Source organism: Lipotes vexillifer, unplaced genomic scaffold (assembly GCF_000442215.2).
Source record: "Lipotes vexillifer unplaced genomic scaffold, Lipotes_vexillifer_v1.1 scaffold111, whole genome shotgun sequence".
NCBI lineage: Eukaryota > Metazoa > Chordata > Mammalia > Artiodactyla > Lipotidae > Lipotes > Lipotes vexillifer.
The window spans coordinates 169932-185962 of NW_006778270.1; the positions used below are offsets into that span (position 1 = coordinate 169932).

Here is a 16031-nt window from a genome sequence, read left to right on the forward strand (position 1 = left end):
GCTTACACCTGGAGGAAGGAATGCCTTTTTCTTCTTACATAGGTGGTATCTACTAACTGAACTATATTCTCATGATGAACTGTTTGCTCAAAGGTGGTACTGCTTTCTAATTCATCCACCCAGCAGGCTATGCCTTTACCTAAATTGCAAAAAGACATCTCATTTTACAGGTCACAGGTGGCCTGCAAAAGTAGCACTATAAAAGAATTCTACACTACTAGTAACAATTGATCTCATCACATAAAAAGATCTCCAAAACACAAAGATGCAGGAAAAGTCTTCAAGATCAATTTCTCCCCAAATTGGTCATACTTAGAGTGCAGACACACACACACGCACACACACACACACACACTCACACAATAAAGAATTCTTCAGAGGAGAAATGTTCACGAACAAAAACCTGAAGTCAAAGAAAAGGCTTATCAAAAATCTAAATAAACCACGCAATATAAATAACTTTTACTATTTTAAGACTGAAAATTTTTGTGTCAAAGGCATCTGGAAAACACAGATACAATTTTTTTATACTTACCCTCTTCACACAGAAATTGTGAAAATCAATAGAACAATATAAAGCAGTTAAAATACACTTAAAGAAAATATAAACAAAGAATTGATTACTCTTAAGTATTAAATTATTTTAAAAGTAACATTTAAATAAAAGGAATAAAGAAATGTGTTTTAATGACCCTAATTTTAAGAAAACATCAAAATCAATAGCATGGAGCTTGTGAAGCAGCCATAGAAAGAGAGTGGCAAGTGTGTGTGTGTGTGTGTGTGTATATATATGGGTTACATGTACCCTAAGACATAAGTGATGCTGGAAATTATTTTTAATAGCATTTAAAATTAACTCACCAAAAAATATAACATCATATGATTTTTAATAGTATAGCTATGCCGCCATATGTAAATATAGCTTGGTGATCTCTATGGTGAACTGAGAATGAAAAGCTATAAATAACAGAGACATTCTAATAATTTTACACTGTTTATATAAAATCTAATAGGCTTCTCCTATCTAATATAAAAATGGAAAGTACTAAATAGCATGAATGGAATTTCAAAGGTTGTTCTATCTTACCAACTTAAACAAGATATCACAACCTACTATTTAACTCTTAGGCCTTTTTAAAATAACAGGATTATCAGAAAATCTGCTTAATTTTAAGAACAACAAAGTAAAATAAATTAAAATTGTGAACAAAGAAATCTGATAAATTATTTTAATGTTTATTTTTCCTACAAAAATTTTTTATAGATATTATCCCCTTTTGTATTCCAAAAAATGGAAGATTAACATGGCCACCTAGAGGAGAAAATATGATCAACAAATAGAGGCCATAATATTTTCTTACTTTTTCTACAGTATCTATATTTCAGATTTATAATATATAAACTGATCTAAAGGACCCAACTGAAGGGGTTAATTACGAATGAAAGAGACTTAGGGAGGACACTAAAGCAGCAGTGATGACCAAACAGAAGCTAAAGCATCATTCATTTTTGCAGTGGACTTGACACGTACAGCCTTTATAAACTTACTGTGTGACCTTAGGTTAAAAATTACTTATTTGACCTACAATCTCCTCTCACTTCTGTAAAATGGAAATAATCTTATCTACCACAATGTGTTGCAGTGAAGCCTAAGTATAACAATGTGTACAGAAACTAACAGAGTCAGGCACACAGTAGGAGCTCAATGAATGGTAGTTCTCCCTACTTGATCAGAAAGTTCTCTTGCACTGGTCCTCCTAATCCCTATCCAGGCCCTCCCTGACCCTCTCTACTCTTGTAGATATTTCCAATATTGGCTGTTCCAAAGCTTCTCTACTGGAATTATTCAGAGTTTGAGAAATTGGGTAATGGTTCTTTACCAGCCCTAATGAGGTAACAATATATCATGTAAAAAATGTACATTTAAAAATATTTTTCCTTCTACCTTATAATTCCCTTTAGTCACCTCAACCCACATTAGTCAAGCGTTACCTTCATAAACCTGCAGAATAGTATGCAGAAAAAAGGGTCAGAGCAGTAAAGAGAAGCATAACCTACTCTCCCGATCCCTTTCCTTGCACCTCGGGAGAATGAACCAAATCCTACAAGAGAACTATACTGAGTAGTCCTCTTAGGTGACCGGACATGAAGCAAGCAGTACTTCTCCTGAGTCAACTATGCAGAGGCACAACCACCTGGCACAGACTCAAATGTGTATTAGAAGCAAATCCCCATCCTTCCCAAATATATACCAGAGGAGGGTTACTATGGTTGGGTTGGAGGGAGAAGGTGAACCCCTTCAACTACCTCTCTTTCTTGACTCTGAAAGTTGATAGAGAACAAGTGGTATGAAAGTGCAGGCAGCAAATGTACACTCTCTTCCACTTATCCTTTCCTAACCACCTCCAATCTCATGTATGATTCTACATTACTAAAATGTATACTGAAAGTTAACTGATCATCTTCTACTGGACAAAGGGGCTTGTCTGAATTCTCATCCTCCCCAGTTTCTCTGTGGTGGAGCATTCAAAACTCTCCTTCTGTGTCTGATGAAATGCAACATCCTCCTGATTCCCCACTTTATGGTTGTTACTTTCTCTTCTCTGTTTAGGTGACATCCTTAGTTCTCTGTTAATGAAAGGAAATGACTCTCTTATCTTTTCCCTCCATACATTCTCCCTCAACAATTTAATCCCTTCCCTTGCTTCCTATTCTCTAAGTACATACAATCTGAAAAAACCTTCTCCCAAACTCCATTCATGATTTCAAGATCCACAGCCATTTCCAGTTGCCTAAATATCCTGCCTTACCATATACACAAAACCACTTCTATCTTCCACCCCAACCCACTATCCAAGAAGAAACCATCCCTCTCTGGATTTCTTATTTATATTAATGACCTCATCATTTTCCTAGTCATACTTGCTGGAAACGAGTGTCATCTTTGACACTTCCTTCCTTCTTTCTAATGTTCCAAATACATTTAGTTCCTAAATCCAGTAAACCGCACCTCTGTAACGTCTCTCCTATCCTCCTATATTCCTCTTGCCACTACTTCAATTCAGATTTCTACCATTTCCCACACAGATAACTCCAAAGACCTCCTTAATTGGTGTCTTTTCCTATAGCCTTCCTGTTGCTACATTACTCTTTCTAAAGCACATCCCTGGTCATGCTTCCTTGGTGAAAAACTTTTAGTGAGTTTTCACTGGTTAACAAATTAAATCCAAACTTCTACTCAGTGAGGCACTCCAGGCTTTAGACCTCACCTCTTTCCTTTTTATTTTACATATATATATGTGTGTGTGTGTGTGTGTGTGTGTGTGTGTGTGTATATGTGTGTGTATATACTGATATACAGTATATATACTGATATACTGATATATATACACATATATATTTATATACACACATACACACACACACATATACATACATACACCTATGTTAAGAGCCAAGAGGACTTTTCTCTTGTCCTGAAATAGTCCCTACATTTTACCACTGAGTACTCTGGCGTTTATGAACTTCCCTCTATCTAAAACACCTCTGCTTATTCTTTTCACTTTATACCCATTCTTCAAAGCTGAACCCAATTGCCATTTTCATGGATGTTCTCTCACGTCTGCCCCAATGGATAGTAATTCACTCCCTTCCTTAAAACCTTTTAGCATTTTATACGTATTTCTGCATCTTTGCCTGTGGACATGTTCAGAACTTACTATCACTTGAAGTTGCTTTTCTCTAAAATCTGGAGCTCTGAAATCTCCCTCTCTAATCAAGTTTTCCTATTCTTCCCCGATTCCACTGATTGCTGTTGAGTGTATTTTGCACTCACAGCAATCTTTGATTTTTCAATTAGCAATAATCTATGATACAAAAAACTATCCTCCTAGTCTACTGTTATCTTACATTACCACTTGATCATCTCCCCATCCTAAATCCCAATGACAGTATGTTAACAACAAGGATATCCATCTCTACCTGGATATTCCACAGACACCTCAAATTCAGCATGACTGAAACTAAATTATCTCCCTCCCACAAACTTACTTCTCTTATGCTTTCTAAACTAATTAAACAATCTTAATCCCTTACTCATTGCGTATGTTCAGTCACTCACCAGGATATACTGAGACCATCCCTCAATCTACAAATTCTTTGTTCCCTCAATTAACATTGCTAATGAGGATCTCATCACTGTTTATCTAACCAGTCCTTTTGCCTCCAGTAGTCCCTACCTCCAATTCATCTTCTATTACAGTAGTTAAATAATCTTTCTTAAACACACTGACCTAAAAGTGTCACACTATCCAGCTTAAAAACCTTCCAGGGTTCTACATTCCCTATAAGACAACATCCAAAATCCTGAGCATGGCATTCAGCACAGATCCTAGGTTAAAGACACTGAAACACACTGTCTTCTGCTTTCCTGCAATCACTATTACATGGTGGTTGAACAGTTTTCTCTCAAGACTAGTTCACTTATCCTGTGAAGACTGCATCATACATCAGACCCCCTTTCGCCACCTCCCAAACAAAGTCTCAGTCCTCCTCCTCTGTATTTCTACATTACGTTGTTCATGTAACCAGCAGACCTCTTAACACACTACATTACACATGTACTCACTGGTCATCCTCCTCCAGTCTGTGGGCTCTATAAAACAAGCTTGTTTTTATTCATCTTTACATCCACAGGATCTAGTATGGCACACAAAAAAACTTTCAACAAATGTTTATGAAATAAATAATTTCAGAATGACTAAAATCAATCTACCCTGGGTGCTTTATCAAATGATTTAGGGTAGAAATGGTAGAAAAGTACAAGTGGGTCCTAAATATATAGGTGAAATGAAATGAGAGGGTGATTCCAGAGGTGAGGGCAGGAACAGTAGAGCCACTGAGATTATGCTTCTCTCTTCACCCCCTTTTCCCACAGATTGTTGAGCCACGCGAGAATAACAGGACTACAAGGAAGAAGCAATCAAGCCAGCAGAGAGGCAGAAGAAGGAGTGAGCAGGGAAAAATAAAACCCTAAACTGAAGCTGCAGAAACACAAGTGTCTAGAGTCACAGACTACACACTTAGGGCTTGTTAGCAGCTACTCACTATCATCACCATCAATGCTTCACCACCCATAACTACGACTACCATTTACTGATCACTTACCTATCACGCACCAGACACTATGCTAAAAACACCACACATACCATTTAATGTCCATGACAACCCTATCAGCAAGGTATTATTCATACTTAGAGACAATGAAACAAACCTAGAAACTATCAAGTACACTGCCCATTAAGTACACTGCCCAAGGTTTCGCCGCTAATATGGTAAGTCACAGGGCCAGAATGTGAACAAGGATCAGGCTTCAAGACCCATTCTCTTTCTGCTCTACTATTCATGAGCCAGGGTTTACATAAGTTGGGGACTGGCTTTACTGCTTTTGCATTATTTAATTATCTTTGTAAGCATATGCCTTATTTTCTCTAGTACTAAGAAAGGTATTTTTGAGGGTAGAGTCCATGTCTAATATTTTTTATTTCTTTCCTAGCATCTCATAATCAGCCTTCCATATTTGATTAATTTCTTACTGTACTTATGTACTAGCAGAAATAAAAGGGAGGTATATCAATCTTTAGTTAGCATGAAGCCAAATACAAAAATTTAACTCCTTTGACAGCTGTATGTGCCAGAGTAAGTCATCAATAGTAATAGGCCCCAAAACACAAACCACAGCTACAATATTAAGGTTAGTTTATGTTTGATATAATAATAAAAATGCTATTTAAAATATATTGCTCTTTTCTTCATATCTGGGCATAAACATAATAATTACTAGGAGTAGTCACACATTGTATCAAGCACACAAACAACTTACTTAGATGTGGAAATAAAAATGCTTTAGGTAATGGTAAAACCTTTTTTATTTTTCTTTTAGAAAGATATAAAAACACTTGAGAGTGGACCTGTATCTTCTACATAGGTTGACTTCTAATGTCAATGTCAGCACATGAGGCAAAAATCAACAGAGGACAAAAAAAATCCTTGAAAATTCCTTAAATTTCCCTTAAAGTCTCGTACAATACAGTACCGGCTCTCAATAAATCTATCTCAGACAGTTTTTCCTCCTACATGGAAGAGATCACCACTCCTTCTGCTTCATGCCACATGAAGTATCTGGCTCATGTTAGGGCCCATACTGAATGAAAAAGCATTCATTTACACACTAGAATCATGTTCAACACTGTGAGATTCTTAGACCACATCAGTTCCTGTAACAGGTATTTAGGAACTGATTCCATCTGAGACAACAGCAGATTCACACTTCCCATCTTATGATTGTTAGGCATATGTTCATTATGAAAATAGAGCTAGAATTACCACTGTATTTAAATTATTTGGTGTTTTGCTTTTGGGTGTTTTGGTTTTAGTTTTGGTTTTTGGCTTGAGCCCAAAGATTTGAATTTGAATAAATTATATTCCCAGAAATGCGACCCTACTATATATGCTATCTCTTATTTATTGTACAACCACAGACACCTAGAGTTTTAGAAACAAATAATCAAATACTATAGTGTAAAAAAAAAAAAACGTAACCTATCTTACCTTCATCTATTGATGCTTCGCTACTGTATCCATCATACTCTGCAGAGAGAGGGCTATATTTCTGTCTTGTTTCCCAAGTATAGCTCTTTTGTCTAGAATCTGCCAATGGTAGTCTGGAATTGTGTGTTCTGGATAAGGCCTCATGATATTTACCCAGTGCTTCATCTTCACTTTCAGAGGATGAACCATGCTCATCTTTGTCAATGTAGGAATTATCTATTTGGAACGACAAGGAGAGCAGATCAAAATATAACGCAATAAAACGTAGTGAATCTACTAGTTACATACATGTTACATGCTTATATATGTATCACATATATTCATACACACACAAATATATATATATATATAAACATATATATACACATACACACAATCTGAATTTTCAGCTTTAGAAAAATATTTTTTCATTTAAGAAGCCCAACCTTTAGATTTTTATGTTTTAATAGAAAAAACTGACTTGTATATTTGAATTATATAAATAATATTAGTTATAGGGATTTTCCAACCACGGTACAGGTAAACAGAGTAATAAGGCTCTCCATCTTACACAATTATTTTTAAAGCATCAGTAGCACACAAAGGAAGTTATAAGTATTGCCAATACATATGGACCTGATTCAAATAATTCATGCTACAAGAGACGTTTTTGGTTATCATCTTAGTCAAAATTTTCGTAACTGATGACACTCAGTGTTAGAAGCAGAACAAAGAAATGGACAGACATACACTATTGATGGAATTATAAGTGGTACAACTTTTCTAGAGAGCAATCTGGCTATACATATCAAACTTTCTAATCTGCATAGTCTTTGACCCATTTCTAGGAATTTACCAATTCCATTTCTAGGAATTCAGCCTAAGAAAATAATTAACAAGTGAGCAGTAATATGTATTTGAGACAATTTACTGCACTGTGTTTAACAGCAAAGGAAAACAAAAATAAAATATGAGCTAAATGTCCATTGCTGAGCCTTGGTTAAGTAAATTATGATACATCTATGCAATGATATACTATACAGTCATTAAAAATGAGGAGGTGAACTTACAAGTACTCACAGGGAAAGAATAACTACCACATCATGTTAAGAGAAAAGAGAAGAAAAGAGATTAACATACATATGCCTACATGCAACATATACACACATACATGCAGTATAAGTTTACACGTACATACAAAAACGTCTGGAAGCATATACACCAAGCTTAACACATTATCTGTGAAAGGCAGACTTACTATGAAAGTTCTACTTAAATATACCCAAATTTCAAATAAATTTTTCAGAAGGTAAATTAATTAATTTTATATTATTTTAAAAAGCACTAGTTATTACCATTTTTTAAGGTAAAAATTTTGAAACTGCATCATGTTGAGATTCATTTAGACCATGATGCAACCTTCTCAGAATTATAAAACAACTCTAGAAGGATAAAGAGACCATAGCAGTCAGAATTTATTAGTTCAGTCTAGATATTTCTCTCATTATACTCAGCTAAGATCATCTGCAGTAGAGGAATCAATGTTTGAAATTCAGGTGGGGAGACACAGAACGAGTAATTTTAAAATAGGGGATAGAAATTGAATGCTTACAGTTAGAAGTAAGGGAGCTTGGACGTCACTAGTCTAAGTCCTGCTTTTTAATTCAGCAAAATAAAACCATCAAAGGGTGAAACTATGACTGATGTTATATTCTGCAGTGTCCAATTTAGTAGTCACCAACCACATGCAGCTATTTAAACTAAGTAGCAATAATAAAATTTAAAATCTAGTTCTCCAGTGCTACTAACCACGTTTCAAGTGCTCGAGAGCTACATGCGGACAGTGGTTACTGTATGAAGCAATATAGATATGTAGAACTTTTCCATCATTGCAGAAAGTTCTATTGGAAGAGATGGCATCTGCTGAGATGGCAGATCTAGTCTAGAACCTAGGCATTCTGACTCCCAGGGTTTAGCACTTGTGGGATACCATGGTGGTGGTCTTAAGGCAGCAGGAGGGTAACTAGAAATTCACCTACTACAAAATATTACCTAAAGTAGCTCTGCATTCAGGAACAGAGAAGGAAACTCTTCTTCCTCTTATTATACCTTGTAAGCTCTGTCAGAACCTAGGACACAGGTACTAGCAACATTATAGTTCAGCAAATGAAGGGACAATCCATACGGGTCAAATAATTTTCAAAACGATTTTAGAACATAACATGTTTCAGTTTAGTACTGACTATAATCTAGAATACTTCAGAAATATTTGATTTCTTTTAGGTAGCAGCATGTTTCTTAATGAAAACAAATCAAAACAAAATTTAAAATTCTGTATTGCTACTGCAGTATTTATTACTAGCATCCATTCTACTGTTATTTTATGAATAAAATAATATGTAAACTATTCTACTTAATTTTATTTCTCTTTTCATTTTTGCTACTTCAAGTAATAAGGCTACCAAAACTAAACCAAGGCTACCAGAAAAACACTGAATCTGACATGCAAAAAACTGCTACAAGAATAGACTTCAAAATGGAGGTATTTCCAAAAATTGGCATTCCTTTTTAATTAGCTCATCCATCCTGGATCAGCCTCTATTATATCATTTAAAAAACATTCATATAATTGATAAATAGCAGACCCTATTATGCACAAAGTCATGTAGCAGAACGGAAACAGTCTTGTTCATTTCTACTGCTACTCAGTATTTTGGTTATTTTATGAGAATGTAAAATATACACAAAAATTCTGTATGTATCTTTTATAAATAAAAGCCAGTGTACTTCTGGCCTTGTGATCAGACCAGCAATGAATGAAAATGACTAAAGAATAACCAGGTGTACTAACTAGCGATATGAAGCAATTCTGCAACCAAAACCAAGTAACTGTCAGCTAATTGTTTTAAAAATTGTCACAAATATTGTGGATGAACACTATAACTGCTTAGCTGGAATCTTAATTCTACATAGAGAACTCATGAATAATAATAGATTGTTCACATATACACATTGGAAACATATGTCATATAAAACTCTTAATGTATGGCTAAATGAATAGATACATATCCTGAAGCATGTTATTCAGTAAGATAAAAATCTATTGCTCTCAAGGAAAAACATAAAACGTTTGGTACATTCTTAATAGGAAAGATGTGAAGAGCAACACGGTATAAAGGGCTTAAGGGTTGGCTACAAAAATATAAAATTTTTAAATCTAACTGTAGCACACCAAATAAATTCCAATTAAAGTATGCACACTACTTAAGAAAACCATAGAATTTCTGATTGTAAACTAAATGGGCATTAAGTAAAATTAAGGCCCTTAAAATTGGCCAAATAATGCAGGGACCAGGGGCAGTAACTAAATTAGAGGTATACAAATAGCATGAATGCTTTTGAAATGACTTTTGAAATGAGGAAAAACTGTATCACTTTAAAAATGTCTCCCAGTAAGAGGATTCAAGAAAGCCTTAAATTAGATACACAGACGTGTATAGAAAAATTTAGAAATTTGGATGTTTTCCTAACGTAAAAAATCAAGAGAAAATTTTATCACTCAAACTCACATTAGGAGACCTCACCTTTTTCTGGTATTATCTCAGAATATTTTTCATCTTTACTCTTTGCTGTTTCTTTTTTGGCAGAAATGGCTTCATTTTTCTTTGTTTTTATGTCTCCTTTCATTTTGTAGTATTTTGTTGGATTTATTTGTTCTTTGATTTTTCCATAACACTTACCTTTAGAATTAGTTGATGCTGCTGGATGTATGTCTTCTTTCTTAATGGATTTCTGTATCATATGTCTATTGCTTCCCAAAATACCTTTTGGAGAACATTCATTTCCTGAACACTTATTCCCTTTGGATCCTTTACTTTTAATATGTTTTTCAGCCTTCTTTAAATAATTTTCTTGCATTTCTTGAAATCTTACCTCCTTTAGGTCATGCTTACCATTATTGGAAATTCCTAATCCATATTTTCTACATCTGTCAGTACTTTCAAGTTCTTGACAAGTAGATCCAGCCCTTGCATACTGCTTGCTAACTGATATCCTACCATCACTCATCTGGCCTTTCAAAGAAGAATCACCAGCAGTATTGGTTTCTTGATATTTTGATAGCGTCTGTTGCCTATTATTAATATGTTTAAATACTCCTTCTTCATTCATTCCTTGATCTTGCTTTTGTGAAACTGAAGTATTATAGCTATTTATTCGATTTGCTTGGTGCTCTAAATCGAATTGTGTTTTCTGACAATTAGTGTTTTTAGAGACTTCTGGTAACGTGGTATTTTCTCGTTTAGAAGTATCTACAGCTTCTGTTGCTGCAGGGCTTTCCTCTTCTGGGCGGAAGCCACTTATCATACTTGCTACCTGTTCAGCAACCGAGTCAGTGAAAGCATAGCTGACTTCCCCCACAGCAGTGGTCAAATCTTCCACAGCATTACTGATTGTGTCCACCAGAGAGGACACTGAAGGCAGATTCTGCTGAAAATTTTTGAAAAATGCCATTTTCTAATTCCTTGTTCCTAAAAGGTGCAATAATGGAATTTTCTCTTCTCAAAAAATCAACCACTTTCAAGTCTGAATTTAACATTTACTTAAATGGTGCTATTCATTAGCCCAATATCAGTATTTCACATTGTATCTTTTAATTTTTCTGTAAATGCTTATGCAATGGAAGAAATATGTTGAAGTAAAGACGCTTCAAAAAAAAAATCAAACCACTTGGTTTAAACGTAATGACTTTTTCCCACTCCACAGCTATCATAACAGCAGCAAGACAATATTTTCCCCTCAAATACTATTGAGTTTTTATTCTATACCTGCAAGAAGAAGTATAAAAAGGATTTTTATTATGTACTTTTTAGTTTATTTATTAATAGTCTATGTATGGGAACTACCCTATCTTATTAACAAATTACCAATATCATTTCAAAATAAAAAATATATTAAGGGTTTCCCCTATATATTCCCCTAAATATATATTTGTTTACATATCTAAACAATTTTGCATAGAGGTTAGAATAGGGAAGAGCAGAGGGTGAACATTTGCAGAGTTGCTATTATATGTAAGGCAATGTGATTCACAAATTTTATCTTACTTGATATTACAATAACTCTAGGAGGTAAATATTATTATTCTTATTTAATAAGTGAATAAGAAACAGCCTCAGAAAAATTAATAAGGTCCCCGACACCTTTCCAATGGATCCTCAAGGTCAAAACTATTTTTACAATAAGAGTAAGAGGATATGTAACTTTTCACTTTCATTCACTCACAAATGAGCACTTGGATTTTCCAGAGGCCATATGACAGACTGAATGCAGAAGCAGATGTGAGAATCCAGTTGCTTCCTTCTGTGCCAGTCATTAAAGAGATTTGCAATGCAAAACAATGTCACTCTTCTCACCAAACTTTTTTTTTTTTGGTTTAAGAAAATATATAGTTTTTAAAATTAATACATTTATATTAACATGTAATAGGCTTATTGTTGGGTTTTTTAAAATAAATCGATAAAAATATTTTAAAATTTTCTTAGCCTTTAACTCTAATTTGGTACATACCAATAGCTATAACTCACATAAACAAAAGCTCTTTGGGGTCCTCAATAATTTTTAAGAGTGTAAAGGGATAAGACCAAAGAAAAACCCAAAATGCTAAAACACAGAATTACTGGAGGCTGCTAAAAGAGGTATCTTTAACCAGTTCATTCTACACAAATGATGAAAAAACAGGACTGAAGTGACGTATGAGAAACATTAAACTTGATCAAACCAAAACCACATAAAGTACTATAGTTTCCTAATGCAAAAGCTGCATGATGTAATTCGATAATAAGATTTCCATAAACAATGAGGCTATCACTTTTTAAGTTATCAGAAATAAGAGAAAAGCACCTCTTCAACATATATTCATGGACAAGAAAAGCACGGTTTCTCTTCTATTGTTCCTTAAAATTCTTCTCAATTAATGTCTTACTTGTACAATTTTCAACTTGCTCCTGCTATCATTTATAGGAGTCTTTGGAAATAGCAAATAAAGAACTCTTGTAATTATTTTAATATATAAAATGTTTTCATAAGAGAAAGAACAGTTTCACAGCCCTCACCTTTCCTGCTATCTAGTAACACTAAGTCATATAGTATGCCTGTGGTGCCAAGGGAGGGAGAGGAACACTAATTTTCATAATCAGACTTTATACACTAAGTTACCAGGGAAAACCACCTTCTCCAAACAATAAAATTATCCATCACTGAGAATTCAAGAGCACGTAAAGATAAAGGGTGAATACTTTCAAAAACCTTCTAGGGACACGGGAAAAAAGCTCTCTAGGGAACTATTTGGACAATGGATTAAAGCATAAAATGTAATAAGATATGTCCTTCTTAAAGCATATCTGTTCATATAACAGGCTCAAAAGCATACCTTATATTTGAAAAATAAAAGTGTCATTCAATGATGGTATACAATTCATCTTTATGCACTATGAGAGCAATTCATGGGCAATAAAGAGATAACTGAACATAATTTACTTAATACATCTACTCTCAGAATAGTGGCTCAAGGTTAGTTTACTATATGTCAAAATCAAGCTTTTTATTGTATATATATATATTTTTTTTAAAGAAAGTAATAAATAGTACAGACAGAAAGACCGAACAAGGGAAAGCAGTGATATGATACTTACAAATTTTATCTTGTGAATTCTTTGTACCGTATCCTGAACCAAGATCTGGAAACCCGCCAACATTTTCAAAACAGAACTTCTTATTAATATAGAGAAAAAGGAGCAGCATCAAGATAATAAACACCCCAACAGCTGACAAAAATCCAACTGCCTCTGGAGATACTAGAGGGGAAAAAAAGTCACAGCTGTAAGCATTTTTTCTTCTTCAAGTTACAAACAAGAAGGAAACCCCTATACATGTGTTAGATTACTGCCTTATTTGAATTACGTTTAAAAATTTTCATAGTTCACAACAGTTCAGTTTATAAGAAAAACAAATTGCACAGTTTAATGAGTTGTTCAATTTATTCAAGAGTATTAAAATCTTCTAAAACTTTCCCTATAAATTATGTGGGTACAATCTTAAAAGACGAGTCTATAAAAGAGGCAGTTATCATATGTTGAAAAGAGGCAGTTATCATATGTTTAAGTCCATTGAAAAGTATTACAAAAATTTTAAAACAAGAATTAGAAAAACTTATTTCCCAAGCACAGGTCTATCACTTAATCAAATTTATGAGAATGTGTATTATTCTTCTTATCTCTAAAAGCTTCAATGGCCTTTTTTTGTTAAACAAACTCTGGACTTCCTGACATTGAAAGCTGCAGCCTCTCTTTTCAATATTACACTCCAATCAAATGATTGCACTCACTGCCTCAGAATCAGCTATATGCATTACCCCATGCCTTGTTTTTGTTTGCCCTCTTCCCCTTGCCTGGAGTGACCAAGTGTCCTCTCTACCAAATCCCACTCATTCATTCAACCAACAAATATTTTTGGAGTAGCAGCCATATACCAGGCATTATCACATACCCATTTCCTGTCGTCCTTGAACAGTCTAGTGAAGGCAGTTACAACATGGTGCAATAAAGGTTATGATTGGGGAAGAACAAGGACTATGAGAACTATAGAAATACTTAACCCAGTGTTGAAGGATCAAGTAAGCTTTTCTGAAAGTAATGGCTGCTGTGATTATATTTTAAGAATTATTAAGAATTAGCCAACTTAACACTATTCCAGGCAGAAAAAACAGCATGTGCATATAGACACAGGAGATCACGATATATTCCAGAAACTCCATGAAACTTTGTTATGATGAACTACCAGGTTCTCAAGAGAATCTGATCTCAAGAGAATACATGAAATCATCCAGGGAGATCTGGTAGAGTGAGAACAGACAAAACCTTCTCCAACTTCTCCAATCCTCAGCAATCTCTTTTCTTTCAACTTTTGCATTATCTCTCTACACCAGTCATTTGGAGTTAAACAGGAACTAAATTTTTCTGTCACCAGTGCCTTCCATATAATACTCAACTATTAGTTAAGAATGAATCTTAAGCCTCAAATATCCCCTACTCTTTCTTCCTCCACTGCTCAAGCAGCATCTAAAATGTCATCTCCTTCAAGATTTTTCTTTCAATCAGAAGAGCCATGACAATTAGCATCTAGCTCATTTGTTAAAAATGAAGTCACCCACCAGTCAATGATGAGTGCTTTAATCTCCTAGCTTTTCGTTATTTGTGAAAGCCAGGCATCCAGGTGTAGAACTGATATGACATTACAGCCTATTCAAAGCTGGCTAAGTAATATTGTCACAGAGGATGGAGCAGAGAATGATACTGTACGGGAGGGGCGATGAGGGTGAGCGAGAAGGTGACAGGAATGGTAAGAGTGCTACCAGAATATGAGGCTGGTGTTGAGGACCAGATCCTGCTATCAAAAACAAGAAGTTATGCCCAGACACTAGCCATGTATAATTGCTTTACAATGTTGCATTAATTTCTGCTATTTAACAAAGTGAATCAGCTATATGTATACATATATCCCCATATCCCCTTCCTCTTGCATCTCCCTCCCACCCTCCCTAACCCACACTTTTAGGTGGTCACAAAGCACTGACCTGATCTCCCTGTGCTATGCGGCTGTGTCCCACTAGCTACCTATTTAACATTTGGTAGCGTATATATGTCAGTGTTACTCTCTAACTTCTTCCCAGCTTACCCTTCCCCCTCCCCACATCCTCTACATCCTCTACATCTGCATCTTTATTCCTGTTCTGCCACTAGGTTGTTCAGAACCATTTTTTTTTTAGATTCCATATATATGTGTTAGCCTATGGTATTTGTTTTTCTTATTCTGATTTACTTCACTCTGCATGACAGACTCTAGGTCCATCCACCGCACTACAAATAACTCAATTTCGTTTCCTTTTATGGCTGAGTAATATTCCATTGTATATATGTGCCACATCTTCTTTATGCATCTGTCAATGAACACTTAGGTTGCTTCCATGTCCTGGCTATTGTAAATAATGCTGCAATGAACATCTTTTTTTTTTTTTAACATCTTTATTGGAGTATAATTACTTTACAATGGTGTGTTAGTTTCTGCTTTACAACAAAATGAATCAGTTATATATATACATATGTTCCCATATCTCTTCCCTCTTGCATCTCCCTCCCTCCCACCCTCCCTATCCCACCCCTCCAGCCCATCACAAAGCACTGAGCTAATCTCCCTGTGCTATGTGGCTGCTTCCCACTAGCTATCTACCTTACGTTTGGTAGTGCGTATATGTCCATGCCTCTCTCTCGCTTTGTCACAGCTTACCCTTCCCCCTCCCCACATCCTCAAGTCCATTCTTTAGTAGGTCTGTGTCTTTATTCCTGTCTTACCCCTAGGTTCTTCATGACATTTTTTTTTTCTTAAAT

At 35.0% G+C, this 16031-nt stretch overlaps 1 protein-coding gene across 2 annotated transcripts in view; it reads right to left on the reverse strand.

The window, feature by feature from the left end:
• The window catches only part of SYT14 (synaptotagmin 14), a 247158-nt gene that overhangs the window by 137576 nt on the left and 93551 nt on the right, over nt 1–16031 (reverse strand). The window contains exons 3-4 of one of the 2 annotated variants that reach the window (XM_007451556.1): nt 13281–13442; nt 6610–6825 (exon numbers count right to left, since the gene is read on the reverse strand). In XM_007451556.1, coding sequence (XP_007451618.1) covers nt 6610–6825; nt 13281–13442 — 378 coding nt within the window. Of the gene's footprint in view, nt 1–6609; nt 6826–13280; nt 13443–16031 lie in introns of those variants that run through there. The other variant, XM_007451557.1, reaches the window with a different exon arrangement.